The sequence below is a fragment of the Papaver somniferum genome, chromosome 1 (genome assembly GCF_003573695.1).
Source record: "Papaver somniferum cultivar HN1 chromosome 1, ASM357369v1, whole genome shotgun sequence".
NCBI lineage: Eukaryota > Viridiplantae > Streptophyta > Magnoliopsida > Ranunculales > Papaveraceae > Papaver > Papaver somniferum.
In genome coordinates, this window is record NC_039358.1 from 122,126,628 (window position 1) to 122,141,941 (window position 15,314).

General features: G+C 37.3%; 1 protein-coding gene across 1 annotated transcript; it reads left to right on the forward strand.

Annotated features, from left to right (window-relative positions):
* Window positions 1-789: 789 nt before the first annotated feature.
* LOC113350110 lies at window positions 790-2,712 on the forward strand. The gene has a single exon (XM_026594196.1). It carries the CDS (start codon window positions 790-792, stop codon window positions 2,710-2,712), a length of 1,923 nt encoding a protein of 640 aa, XP_026449981.1.
* Window positions 2,713-15,314: the final 12,602 nt, after the last annotated feature.

A 15,314-nucleotide genomic window follows, 5' to 3' on the forward strand; every position in this document is an offset into this window, starting at 1 on the left:
CCCTAAATTTTAAAACCGAATACAGATTCATAACAGAATACTTCATAAATTCATGGGATTTCCAAAATAAAAATAAGATATAATATTACAAAAAATAAATAGACTTACTCATATTTTTAGGAACTGAACATATACACACGATAAGTCAATAACCACAAATCATTCGAAGAAAAGAAAAGGAGGAAGAAGAAAAAATCCCTAGAAATTAGGGGTTTTCTGTGTCTTGATTTTTGCAGGCTAAGGGTTAAATCCTAAAGGTAATGGGAGAAGAGAAAGAGTAGAAGAAGCTCGTTTTCAATTTAAGCTATCCTACTAAGAAACTAGTTAAACAAAAAATCTAGAAACAAAAATCAAAACCTGAAACCAGATCTAAAGTCTGTTGTGATACCAACACCTCTAAGAGTATTTTCCTTTTTTAGAGTTTCCTTATTTATCTTATTTGGTTAAGTTAGTTATTCAGTCAGAGTTAGTATTCGATTAGAATTGTTGTACATGCTTGTTTACCAAGTAATGTCAGCTATAAGTACTTGAGTCTTGTAATTCTTAAACTTAAGAAATTACGACCAAATATTTTACGACTTCTCTCAACTCTTGTGTCTCATACTTCTCTTCCAAATCTCTCTCAACTTCCTTTTCTTGCCTCAATTCTCTTATTTTTCCCCGTTGTTTGAGTTTTGATAATTGTTAAGGTACTGAACCATAACATCTGTCATCATAGCAGGTTAGATTATTCTCAAGAAAAAAAAACCTAAATTTATTATTTTATTTTTTTAGCTTCCGCTTGCGATCATGACACTTACTGGAGAAGTTAACCAGCTTACAACTATGATTAACACTTTGAACACCACAGTTACAGACTTTATGCAAACTGTTATTGATACTTCAGACAATGAAGATCAATCAAGAGCCGTTGTTATAGATGCACTGATGAAAAGAACACAAAATTTATATAATGCAAGTTTGCAAACTATCTTAGATAATCATAAACAAGAGATGGCTACTGTGATGCAGCAGAACACGCATAATATCAACACTATTGCTGCTAATATTACTCGTGATATGGCATCACTCCTCCTTGCGCGTTTTCCTCTCAATACACCTCCTGGATTTGGTGGTTCGAATAGCAGTAACGACACCAATGGTAACAATGGTATGCCTGGAAGTAGTGGTTCAGGTGGAAGCAATGGTATCTTAGGTTCTCCTATACCTAATAATTTGAAGTTTCCTACTTTTGAAGGGACAGACCCAGCTGGTTGGATATTCCAAGCCGATCAGTATTTTCGTCTTCACCATACAGCTGAAGGCTTAAATATTGACATTGCTACTTCTTATTTCAAGGGAGAGGCCAATGCTTGGTATAGATGGGTTCAGAACAAGCTAACTAATCCTACATGGGTACACTTTTGTTCACTTGTTCGTGAACGTTTTGCTGATAAATTTTTTGCTAATCCACGTTTGGCGCTATCAACAATTTCTCAGCAAGGTTCAGTACGTGATCATATTCGAGAATTTGAACAACTTCTTAATTTTGTTACTGACTTGCCAAACGATTATATCATTGATCTCTTTATCAGATCTTTTAAAAAGGAAATTCGATCTGTTTTTGAGGTATTTGAACCACCAACGTTAGCTGCAGCTTTTATGAAAGCTATAAAACAAGAAGATGTGTTACTTTCAAACTCTTCTTTTTACAAAACTGTTGCGAGATCAAATCCATACAAACAGGCATCTCATTCATCTGGCACTTCATCTGATAATCCAGCTAATGCACCTTTTAAGAAGAATACAATTCCCTCTGGAGTTAAGCGTCTACCTTTGGAAGAGCAACGACAAAGACGTAAACAAGGTCTTTGTTTCAATTGTGATGAACAGTATAAGGATGGACATATTTGTGCAGAACCATTAACTTCTAGATTATTAATTCTAGAGATGGCTCCTGAATTCAACTTTGAAGGTGAAGAAGAAATAACAACATCTAATACGGAAGAGATGGTTACTCCTGCAGCTGCGAATCAGATGCATCATGAACCCACAATATCGTTTCATGCTCTTACTAGGTCTCCATTTCCTAACACTATGCGAGTTACAGGTTACATTGCAGGTCAGCCACTCACAATTCTCATTAATTCTAGATCAACTCACAATTTCTTACATCCTAAAATTGCTAAGAGATGTGGCATTTCTACTAAGTCAATTAATGATACTATGAGTGTTTTGGTTGGTAATGGAGGAATTTTAAAAACTCAAGGAACTTGTTCAGATATTTCTATGAAACTGCAAGATTATCAATTATATACTGACTGTTTCTTATTAGAATTAAGTGGTTGTGAAGCAGTACTTGGAGTGGCATGGTTAAGAACTTTGGGTAATATCTCTTGGGATTTTAAGAAATTACACATGCAGTTTATTTCCAATGATCATGAACATACCTTAGTGGGTAAGAAGTCAGCTTCACTTATGCTACTTGATAGTATTCCAATACAGAAGGTTTTGCAAAACACTCATCATGGATTTCTACTTCAATTGGTCACACACTCAACTGCATCAGAGGATGACTCTCAGGTGAACACTGAAGTTTCTGATTTACTTTCACGTTTTTCTGAATTATTTGCTTCACCTACGGATTTACCACCTCAAAGAGAGCATGATCATCGTATTCCCTTACTGCCTAACTCAACACCAGTGAATGTTCGACCATATATAGATATCTGAAAAAGTGGGGGTCTAACAACACCACTCAATATTTCGGTTAACAATCTGTATGGACTAACTCCGAAATACTTTGCTAGAGAATCAACTAGACAGTCAGACTCAATCTAGATAAAAGTATCTCAAGGAGTTAATATATCTCTCTTGATTTTATTTATACTCAAGTTAAAATCAATAGCGAGTCTTTATCAAATACGAGGAATAACTTGGATGGTACCAAAGACCAATGTCCAAGGATCAATCAACAACCAAAGGTTGGATTTCCAATTGATGATCACGAACGCACAACTTGTATTATTTCTATTATATAAAATATAATGCAGAAAAGAAATAACACAGATACCAGAAGTTTTGTTAACGAGGAAACCGCAAATGCAGAAAAACCCCGGGACCTAGTCCAGATTGAATACACACTGTATTAAGCCGCTATAAACACTAGCCTACTGCAAACTAACTTCAGACTGATCTATAGTTGAACCCCTACCAATCTCCCACTGATACAAGGTACAGTTGTACTCCTAAGCCTCTGATCCCAGCAGGACACTGCGTACTTGATTCCCTTAGATGATCTCACATACAACTAAGAGTTGCTGCAACCCAAAATCACAGACTTGATAATAAACGAATCTGTCTCACACAGAAAAGTCTATCGAAAGGATAAATTTGTCTCCCACAGATAAACCCTAGGTTTTGTTCCGTCTTTAGATATAAAAACAAGGTAACAAGAATCAATTGATAATCCGGACTTATATTCCCGAAGAACAACCTAGATTAATCAATCACCTCTCTACAATCCTTCTTGACTACACAGGCGGATTGTCGAGGAATCACAAACAATGAGACGAAGATGTTTGTGACTTCTTTATCTTGCCTATCGGAGAACTTTCACGATCTCAAGTCAATCAATTGATTGTACTCGTACGATATAAGATGCAATATCAGATCACACAACTACGATAAAAGTAGTATCGGTCTGGCTTCACAATCCCAATGAAGTCTTTAAGTCGTTAACTCGAGTTTAGAGAAGAAACTCAAGAGTTAATGGAGGTCGACTCTAGCGAGCGCACTAGTAGCACACAGACGTGTGGGGATTAAGTTTTGCTCTAGATTGTTTTCTCCGATATATAGCCTTTCAAATCAGGGTTTTGCCTTAGGTACAAAGAAAACTCTATCCACCGTTAGATGAAAACCTGATTTAGATTCAAGCCAATGTCTCTCAACCGTTAGATCGAAAGACATAGCTTGTCACACACACTTGGGTACACGTTTACTGGGTTTGAGGAAACCATGCCCAAACGAGTACATGTATGTTGGTTCAACATGATAACCCAAAAGGTCAACCATATGAGCATCTCATATTAATCATGTTCTTCTTCACCATAACTAGTTCAATTGATTCAAATGAACTAGTTAAGAGTTGTTCAATTTCTATGAGATCTTATGTAACTACACAAGACACAATTGAAATAAATATGATTCGATTCGATTAGAATCGGCTCATGAACATTATAGCCACGGTTTGCATAAAACATTCCTTAATAATTAATGTTTCATATTCAGAGCACATCTTTAGATCATAACCTCTTAAATTCACAAACAAGTTCGCGGACTTAAGTTAATAGGTTGATTTTTCCAAACTCAACAAAAATTCTCGGGTCGAGAACTTCCGCCAGTTCGCGGATTTAGCACACAAACGAGTTTTGGAAATCCCAGCAGAAATTCTCGGTCATGAACTTCCGTCAGTTCGCGGACTTGGCAAGCCAATTCCACAATCCTAACGATTTCTCTTGATCATCAAAGTTCGAAAACTTTGGTTCAAGGAATAAATGGTTATATAATCTAAACTCTCATTTCAATCATTGAAACATTCTCAGAGGGCGATATTCAGTCGCGAAGAACAACATACCTTTCTCGTCAGAGCAATTTCCAAAGTGATTGAAACTTTCATGACTTTCGTCACTAGGTGAAGATAAACCTGATCAAAGCGAAACGCTTTACCAACACATGATTTCGAGTAAATGATAAGCAATGAATACTCAGCTCGAAATATCAAGTGTATATGATCTAGTCTATATAGCATACGACTTTTGTCTCATAAGAAGTAGGAGAAGAATAGATAGAATTTCGAGTGATAGATAAGTTCAAGTCTTCACATACCTTTTTGTTGATGAAGTTCCACGGTTCCTTGGTGTAGATCTTCGTCGTTGTCGTTGAATCACCATGAAGTCCTTGAGCTCAACTAGACTTTTCCTATCCTAGTCCGAGACTTAGCTAATAGGCTAGAAATCAAGACTTTATAGTTTTGATCACTAACATTGACAAACATGCTTGATATAGAAACGCATGCGAGGTTGACCGAGTTATGCTCTAATAATCTCCCCATTTGTCAATTTTAGTGACAAAACTATTAATACATATGGAATACAAAAAAGATAAACTTTAGTGGCTCCTATTCCATAGTCCAATCTTCAACGTTCCTTGAAATTTTCGTCCTTCCAAGTACTCCAATGATCCCAAAGGTTGTAAGTTTAGTATCACCATTGTTGAAGATCCGTAGCTATAACAATGAGAGAAATCGAGATTCTCGATCATTATTATACAGTGTCATAGTATTATTATGAACATCAAAGTCCAATTGCATCACGACTTTAACAATAATACTATGGTGATATGTATCATTCCCCCTTAGTCAATACTCCATCTAGATCGTGGAAACCACTCCCCCTTACACAATGATCCGAAAACCATATGTATTTGTAGTGTGACCTACAATATTTCTCCTCCTTTTTGTCAATAAAATTGGCAAAAGTACAAGAATGGGTTCATAATGAAATTTCCACAAGAGACATTTCATGACCAAAAGAAAGACAACATATCATCTTAATTTAGATGCAATCTTATAGCCGAAGCTAACAACATTCATCAAGGAGTTTTAAGACGCAAGATAACCCCCTATAAAATTCCACAGCCGCACTCCCCGCAAGATATTACCAATAAGCACAAGTTAAAACGAAATTTCCCCCATTTGATGTCATTCCCAAAGTAACAACAAGAGCGACCTTAATTTCGAAAGAAAAGCAGGATTTTTATTTGGACACCAAAAACCATGAGAATGATTTTTTTATATCCAAAAGTCAACCAAAATACTCACAAGTAAACCCATGAATACTCTAATCGGAATACGCAATTAAATCAAAACCACAACAGTGATCAATTTAATTGAAAGTGCTCAACATAAGTAAACTCACGGAGCAACAGGCTACGACTAAGTTAATCATATGGATGTGACTAACTTAACCGTTCAAGTACTCAACATAAGGAAAACCTTACGGAATACGCGACTACATTAACCAATAGAACATGATAGTGTAGCCGCTCATATACTCAACACAAGAGCTTGTGGAATATATGAAAACTCAACTAGATTTATTACAAGAGAGCCTATAATTAATCTAATCGAAAATCAAACAACCAAACTAATTACCGAAGTAATCAATTTAATTATTTTAGGCTCAACATAAGAGATTATGGAACCCCGACTAAGATTATCATGGAACATGACCATCTTAACCGCACATGTACTCGACAAAAGAAAGAAACTTATGGAGTACAAACTAAATAACCAAGTATGATTAATTTAGTTCATAATGCTCAACATATAGCATCTTATGGAACAACCAACAAAGCCAATGTTAATCGACTTAGTTGTAAGGTGCTCAACATAAGACACGTAATGGAGCCTTCACGGTAAAACATAGCAAGATATATCAATGAAGATCAATACCATGGTTAACATACAAGGATCCATTCTCTTTTTGCATCATTATATGCATACCAACATAATAGACTTTATCCTTGTCACACAGAAGATTTAATCATATTTTCCATCAAATTCATGATTGCATAGGCATAACTTTTGTATATGTCAAAAGTCCATTCGTCCTTTCATCAATATGAATATCAATTTATGAACGACTTTACTTTTGACAACATATGGGACCTTCAAGTTCACGGATGCAAACAATACATATCCCATAAACAGTTGCAATATCACAAAATCATAAAGATTAATACTGCAATAACAATCTTTGCCCTTAGAAGGTAGAATCAATCTTTTTCTCACGGATTTATACCAAGAGTGGTTACCAAAAGCGTATAAAAAGATTTCCTTAACAAAGAAGAACATACAAAGTCATTGACGACTATGCACCATAGTTCACATGAGATGATTGTGAACACTCAAGAATATATAGAAATGTGAACTACTACCCATTCTCGAACTTCCTTCTTTGTGATTCACCAACATCACTCTTGTAACATCCACAAAATATCTTAGAATAGGATTTCTCCAAGAATCCCAGTGTCCAAGTCCGAGAGAATAGAACAAGTGCAACGAAACAGAGCAAACACTAAAAAACAAGAGACATGACAAATACCAATATTAACTCATCCAAATTCAACAATTATCATCTCCATTTTGAAGGTAATTCAATAAGGAAGAGAATGCAAAAATAATGAGGTAAATCCGAGTTCGGACGAAGAAGTTACGGCCAAAACAAGTTTACCAAATATCGACGTCAAGTATGCATACGGGTTTGCGAACTTAAACCCCTGGATTTTGATTTTAAGTGCTGTTATGCATACTTGGTAGGTGTACCATGTAGTCCAAACATCCCGAACTATTATTTTCAAACCTAAACATTTAAGAACCTTAAATACAGATCAAGTTAGGTAGAAATGAACGATAAGCAAGATTATTATAAGTATTCTAAGCAAATAAAAGTACAAATATTTCTCAAGTTTATAGACATACCTTTTTAGATGAATCCAATCGAATTCTACCGCCTTACAGAACATAATTTGTGTTCCCAATTCTTGTGCTTCCCTCACCGTATACAAAGCAGGGCATTCCTTGGTGAGGATGCACTTCCAACACAATCAAGTTGCGTTGGGGTGAACAAAGTCTTGCTCACCACAAGTGACCTTTGGATTATCATGAAAGATATCACTTTTAGAACCTTTCACATCCAATTCCATTTTTCCAAAAAACTTGTTAAGTTCCAACATCATGGATACTGCCTTTTCCATAATCGTTGAGTTTTCTGGAAGATCATTCCTTTTCACACTCAAAACATCATTGTCTTTCTTCCGTATCCACTTCTGAGTGCGTTTCGGAACAGTCGGAACCTTCTTCCCATCACTCTCTTCTAGAATTCTTGGAAGAGAATTGGATTGACTATTCTTTTGCAAGTTAGTCTTTCTCCAATTGGGAGCATCGGATCTTGTCTTCGTCTTTACGAAGTTATCCTTTTGATAACCATTACGATTATGAAAAGGATTTGTACGACGTTTATAGGCAAATCTAGGTCTATCATAGCACTGATTCCTTTGCCTAAAGGTTGGACAATTACAACCTGTAACGTTAAGAGGATCAGTCTTAACGTATGATCTTGGTTTCACAAATTCTTGTGATGCCCAAACAAGAACATCATGAAGTTTCTCATTCCTTATACGGAAACGACATCTCCTTTCCAGGTGACCTTTATTTCCGTAATAGTGGCAAACATGAGGAATGTTTTTACCTCGATCCGTGTGTGTTAACTTTGGAGGTTGATAAACTTTGCTCTTTTGAACCTTAACTGCTAGAGAAGGTATTTCACTTTTGCCATCAGTGGAAACCTTTTGTTGAGAAGAATCACTAGCCTTGACAAATTTTACCTCTTTGCTAGTACTTGGAGCATCTATTCCCTTATAGCCCAATCCTCGTGTATCACGATGATTTTTACTTGCTCCTAGCATAGTGGTTACTTTTCTTGAACTAGTATTGAACTTTTTCAAGTCATCTTCCAACATCTTGATTTTATCAAGAGCAGCAGCTAAATCAGCCTCAAGGCATTTTTCTCGAGTGAGATGAGCGCTTTCTCTGTCGTCAAAACTTGTTTGCTGGGAGTTAAACCTTGCTTCAGATTCTGCAAGTTTCTCTTCCAACAAAAAGTACTTTTGATAAACATTATCACATTCAAGTGACTTCATACGTAGGTTTTCCTCAGAATCCTTGAGGATCGATTAGGTAGAACGATTCGAAAAATAAACACATGCGCAACATCTTCTCAATTTCTTGTTTTTTCGACAGAGAGGAGTCAGAAGAGGTGTGACATGAGAAGTTGTAATCTTCTTCGTATTCCATGAATCCAAATACTTAACATACTCTGAGACTTCCTCATCAACATCTCTATCAATATCTGAATCACCTTCATCAGAAAGTTCATCCATCTGTTCTTCTAGGAGAGTTTCCCAATCAACAGTTTTTACATCAAGAGAATGTTTGGATATTGACTTAGATGTGACAGTTCTCTCAGGTGAATCCAAGCTTTTAGAATCATCTGGTAATTTCTGAACTGGTACGTTATTGGAGATAGACTCGTCCATAATCAGATCGCTACAAATACAGACTTATAAGGTCTTTAACGTGTTTGTCTGCTCTGATACCAATTGAAAAAGCGGGGGTCTAACAACACCACCCAATATTTCGCTTAGCAATCTGTATGGACTAACTCCGAAATACTTTGCTAGAGAATCAACTAGACAGTCAGACTCAATCTAGATAAAAGTATCTCAAGGAGTTAATATCTCTCTCTTGATTTGATATCTACTCAAGCTAAAATCAATAACGAGTCTTTATCAAATACAAGGAATAACTTGGACGATACCAAAGACCAATGTCCAAGGATCAATCAATATCAATCAACAACCAAAGGTTGGATTTCCAATTGATGATCACGAACGCACAACCTGTATTATTTCTATTATATAAAATATAATGCAGAAAAGAAATAACACACACACAAGAAGTTTTGTTAACGAGGAAACCGCAAATGCAGAAAAACCCAGGGACCTAGTCCAGATTGAATACACACTGTATTAAGCCGCTACAGACACTAGCCTACTGCAAACTAACTTCGGACTGATCTATAGTTGAACCCCTACCAATCTCCCACTGATACAAGGTACAGTTGTACTCATACGCCTCTGATCCCAGCAGGACACTGCGTACTTGATTCCCTTAGATGATCTCACCCACAACTAAGAGTTGCTGCAACCCAAAATCACATACTTGATAATAAACGAATCTGTCTCACACAGAAAAGTCTATCGAAAGGATAAATATGTCTCCCACAGATAAACCCTAGGTTTTGTTCCGTCTTTAGATATAAAATCAAGGTAACAGGAACCAATTGATAATCCGGACTTATATTCCCGAAGAATAGCCTAGATTAATCAATCACCTCTCTACAATCCTTCCTGACTACACAAGAGGATTATCGAGGAATCACAAACAGTGAGACGAAGATGTTTGTGACTTCTTTATCTTACCTATCGGAGAACTCTCACGATCTCAAGTCAATCAATCGATTGTACTCGTACAATAGAAGATGCAAGATCAGATCACACAACTACGATAAAAGTAGTATCGATCTGGCTTCACAATCCCAATGAAGTCTTTAAGTCGTTAACTCTAGTTTAGAGAAGAAACTCAAGAGTTAATGGAGATCGATTCTAGCGAGCGCACTAGTAGCACACAGACGCGTGGGGATTAAGTTTTGCTCTAGTTAGATGTCTCCTATATATAGCCTTTCAAATCATGGTTTTGCCTTAGGTACAAAGCAAACTCTATCCACCGTTAGATGAAAACCTGATTTAGATTCAAGACAATATCTCTCAACCGTTAGATCGAAAGACATAGCTTGTCACACACACTTGGGTACACGTTTACTGGGTTTGAGGAAACCATGCCCAAACGAGTACACGTATGTTGGTTCAACATGATAACCCAAAAGGTCAACCATATGAGCATCTCATATTAATCATGTTCTTCTTCACCATAACTAGTTCAATTGACTCAAATGAACTAGTTAAGAGTTGTTCAATTGCTATGAGATCTTATTTAACTACACAAGACACAATTGAAACAAAGATGATTCGATTCGATTAGAATCGGTTCATGAACATTATAGTCATGGTTTGCATAAAGCATTCCTTAATAATTAATGTTTCATATTCAGAGCACATCTTTAGATCATAACCTCTTAAGTTCACAAACAAGTTCGCGGACTTAAGTTAATCGGTTGAGTTTTCCAAACTCAGCAGAAATTCTCGGGTCGAGAACTTCCGCCAGTTCGCGGACTGGGTTCGCGGATTGAGTTCGCGGACTTAGCACACAAACGAGTTTTGGAAATCCCAGCAGAAATTCTCGGTCGAGAACTTCCGTCAGTTCGCGGACTGAGTCTGCGGACTGGGTTCGCGGACTTGGCAAGCCAATTCCACAATCCTACCGATTTCTCTTGATCAACAAATTTCGAAAACTTCGGTTCAAGGAACACATGGTTATATAATCTAAACTCTCATTTCAATCATTGAAACATTCTCAGAGGGCGATATTCAGTCGTGAAGAACAACATACCTTTCTCGTCAGAGCAATTTCCAAAGTGATTGAAACTTTCATGACTTTCGTCACTAGGTGAAGATAAACTTGATCAAAGCGAAATGCTTTACCAACACATGATTTCGAGTAAAAGATAGGCAATGAATACTCAGCTCGAAATATCAAGTGTATATGATCTAGTCTATATAGCATACGACTTTTGTCTCATAAGAAGTAGGAGAAGAATAGATAGAATTTCGAGTGATAGATAAGTTCAAGTCTTCACATACCTTTTTGTTGATGAAGTTCCACGGTTCCTTGGTGTAGATCTTCGTCGTTGTCGTTGAATCACCATGAAGTCCTTGAGCTCAACTAGACTTTTCCTATCCTAGTCCGTGACTTAGCTAATAGGCTAGAAATCAAGACTTTATAGTTTTGATCACTAACATTGACAAACATGCTTGATATAGCAACGCATGCGAGGTTGACCGAGCTATGCTCTAAAAATATCCGTATTTTCAGAAAAAGGAGATTGAGAAAATTATGTCAAAACTCAAAGATGCAGGATTAATTCGAACTAGTTCTAGCCCTTTTTCATCTCCTGTACTTTTAGTTCGCAAGAAAGATGGATCCTGGCATATGTGTGTGGACTATATAGCACTTAATAAAGCTACTGTCAAAGATAGATTTCCAATTCCAATTGTGGATAAGCTTCTTGATGAATTACATGGTGAAATAATATTTTCCAAAATAGATATGCGAGTTGGTTATCATCAGATTCGTGTGCATTCAGATGATATACATAAGACAACTTTTCGCACACATGACGGACATTACGAATTCTTGGTAATGTCATTTGGGTTGTCCAATGCTCCTACAACTTTTCAAAGTTTGATGAATGCCATTCTTCGACCTTATCTCGGAAGTTTGTATTGGTATTTTTCGATGATATACTTATCTACAACAAATCAGATTCTGAGCACATTCAACATTTACAGTTGGTGTTTGAGGATTTGCGTGCACACAAGATATTTCTGAAACATTCTAAGTGTGAATTTTCTAAAGAGATAATTAGTTATTTGGGTCATCTGGTTTCTTCAGTAGGTGTATCAGTTGACTCTGATAAGATCTCCTGCATAACAAGTTGGCCTATTCCAACTACAGTGAAAGCTTTGAGAGGATTTTTAGTATTGGCTGGATATTATCGTAAGTTTGTTAAGGATTATGGTAAGATTAGTGCTCCACTTACCCAATTACTCAAGTTGGATGCCTTTGTATGGACTCCTGAAGCGACTACAACTTTTAACAAACTCAAAAAAGCTTTAACTAGTACACCAGTTTTGGCGCTTCCAGATTTCACGAAAGAATTTTGTTTAGAATGTGATGCATCAGGTAATGGTCTTGGAGCAGTGTTAATACAAAATAAAAGGCCTATTGCTTATTACAACAAATCTCTTTCATGTAAGAATCTTAATTTATCAGTTTATGACAAAGAAATGTTGTCTATAATCAATGTAGTTAATAAATGGCGACCTTATCTGCTTGGTCGACACTTTAAAATATACACTGATCATAGGAGCCTTAAATACTTCCTTGAACAACGTATTTCTTCAATGGAACAACAAAAGTGGTTGTCCAAATTACTGGGTTATGATTATGAAATCATTTACCGCTCTAGAGTTTTAAATGTGGCAGCTGACGCATTATCTCGTGTTAATGATTGCCAATTAATGGCAATTACTGCACCTATACTTGTTGGGATTATTGACATTGTCCAAGAATGTCATAATGACACTGAGATGAGCATTACAATTGCAAAATTACGTGATCAACATGATTGTATGCCACATTATTCTTATACAGATGAAATTCTTCGTTATAAGAACAGAATTGTGGTAGTATCCACATCTTCATGGTGCACTAAGCTTTTAGAAGAATTTCATTCAACTCCAACTGGTGGACATGCTGGTTATCTACGTACTTACAAGCGTCTTCAACAAAAATTTTATTGGTCAGGCATGAAAAAGTCAGTAAAAGATTATATAGCTTCTTGTGATACTTGTCAACGCAACAAGGCTGAATCCATATCTCCTTCAGGATTGCTTCATCCCTTATCTATACCTACTGATGTTTGGTTAGATATTTCCATGGATTCCATAGATGGCCTTTGATAGGTGTCATAAACACCTTGATTTTTATCTATTGTTTATGCTTTCTTTGCGAGTTTTCATGTAAATTATGTATTTTATGTGTGAGTTTGAGTTTATTAGGTGCAATGGAGTCCTTGGGAGCAAAAGAAGGAGAAAATGTCCATTTGGAGCAAAAAGCGCACAAAGACCAAATCACAGACGATATTTGGAGCAGACTAGGTTGTGCAAGAGGAGTTATGCAGGAAACTAAATTGTCAGTTTCCTAGAACTGACTGCTGAACAAGAAAAGGGAATAGGGTGTCAGTTCCGTGAAACTGACAAGTCAAGTATTAACAGGGCAACCCATATCCAGAACACTGGTGCCTTTAGGGTTTTCAATCATTACTCACCCTAAATTCGAGAGAGATTTCTCTCGTTCATTTATCATTTCTTTTCTAATGCCTCAACCTGAAAGAGAGGGGCTGGTGTCAGAACAACACCTGAGGCTGCTCTAGGTCCGAGAGAAAAGAGAGAGACTAAGGGTGGATCAGAGATTGTGAGATGGTAATGGTGGTGAATTGAGAAAGGTTGAGCTGTGAACAAGAGATGCGAACAGAAATGGAAGAAATAATTAAGCTGTGGTGATTCAGAGTTAGGGTTTCCGTTGGTTTTGCTGCTGCTGGGTGAGAAATTTAAGCTCTGTAACGAAGCAATCAGCAGCTGTGTTGATGAATAGATATGGGTATGACTCATCTGGTGAATGGATTTGAGCTCGATGGGAATTCAGGTGGGGTTCTTGTTGGATTAATTACAGCATCAGAAGAAGAAGATGGTGGTGCTACTGATTCACAGTTTGTGATGGTCCGGATGAAGAGATGGGTGATGTGTATAATTTCACAGAAGATTGAAACCGGAAATTGAGGAAATGGTTGTTCTTCTGGTGATGAATTAGAAGTTGGGTTGGTGTCAGCTTGAGTTCACAGGGTTCGATTTAGGAGGAGAAATTGCAGATGGGGGTTTGAATTGGATTTGAACCAAGAGATGATAAGAATGGATTGATGGGTCTTGAGCTCGACTGAGTTTAATGGTAGGCAGCTGTAGTTCATGTTGGCAGTGATGCAGAGATGGGTATTTGTTCTTGGTGTGGTTAGCAGTGACAGATAAGTTGAGTCTGAAGCTGTGAAAGAGATGATAGTGTGCAGCTGTTGGTGGTGAATCATAAGGAATTGCCGCTGTTGACAGTAAAGGAAGATAAGGAAGCTCAGCTCTGATGCTGTTAAATTAATGGAGGCTCAAATGAGGTGCTGGTGGATTGTTTACAAGGGTGTTAATTGATATTTCACAGTGCTGGTGATAAAGGCAGGGAAAGATGGAATTGAAAACACTGGAGATTTGGTATGAAGCAGATGATGGCCTTGTTGTATTTGCAGAGGATGGTGCTGAGATGTGTGCAACTGGTGGAATTACAGGCTACGCCTTGGCTTGAGATTGTGTTGAAGTTATGAATGAGCTGCAGCTGGTTATGAAGTATTTGCGATGGCGATTAAATGGTGGTTGTGCTGAAGGTTTGAAGCTTATTTGTGTGCATTACAGTTGAGCTGAAACTGGTGATGCTGCAGGGTTTGAACAAGAAACTGTTGCTGCCAGTTACGGGTGTTGCAATGAAGCAGAGAAGAATTGTGCTGCTGCAAGGCAGTGAAGGTACTCTGGTGGCATTGAAACTGCAAGCAGCTGGAGTTGAAGATGCATGACTGAATGATTTACATTGAATGAATGTAAAGCTACAGCAGACTGTAGAAAGAAATGGCTAGGTGGAAAGGTGTTGTGCACTTATGCTGGTGATCATTGTTGCTGATGAACTGCACTGCAGCTGCAGAATTGGTTAATGGTGCAGCTGCGGTGGCAAAGATGATGAAGCAATGAAGTAAAGAGGATGAGGTGCTGGTAATGAAGCTGCAAACTGGTGGAAGTAGGAGTTGCAGCTGCATAAATTGATGTGCAGTGGTGCCGCTTCAAGGAATTGTTATGAGCACAAGAACAAGGTGATGGATGAA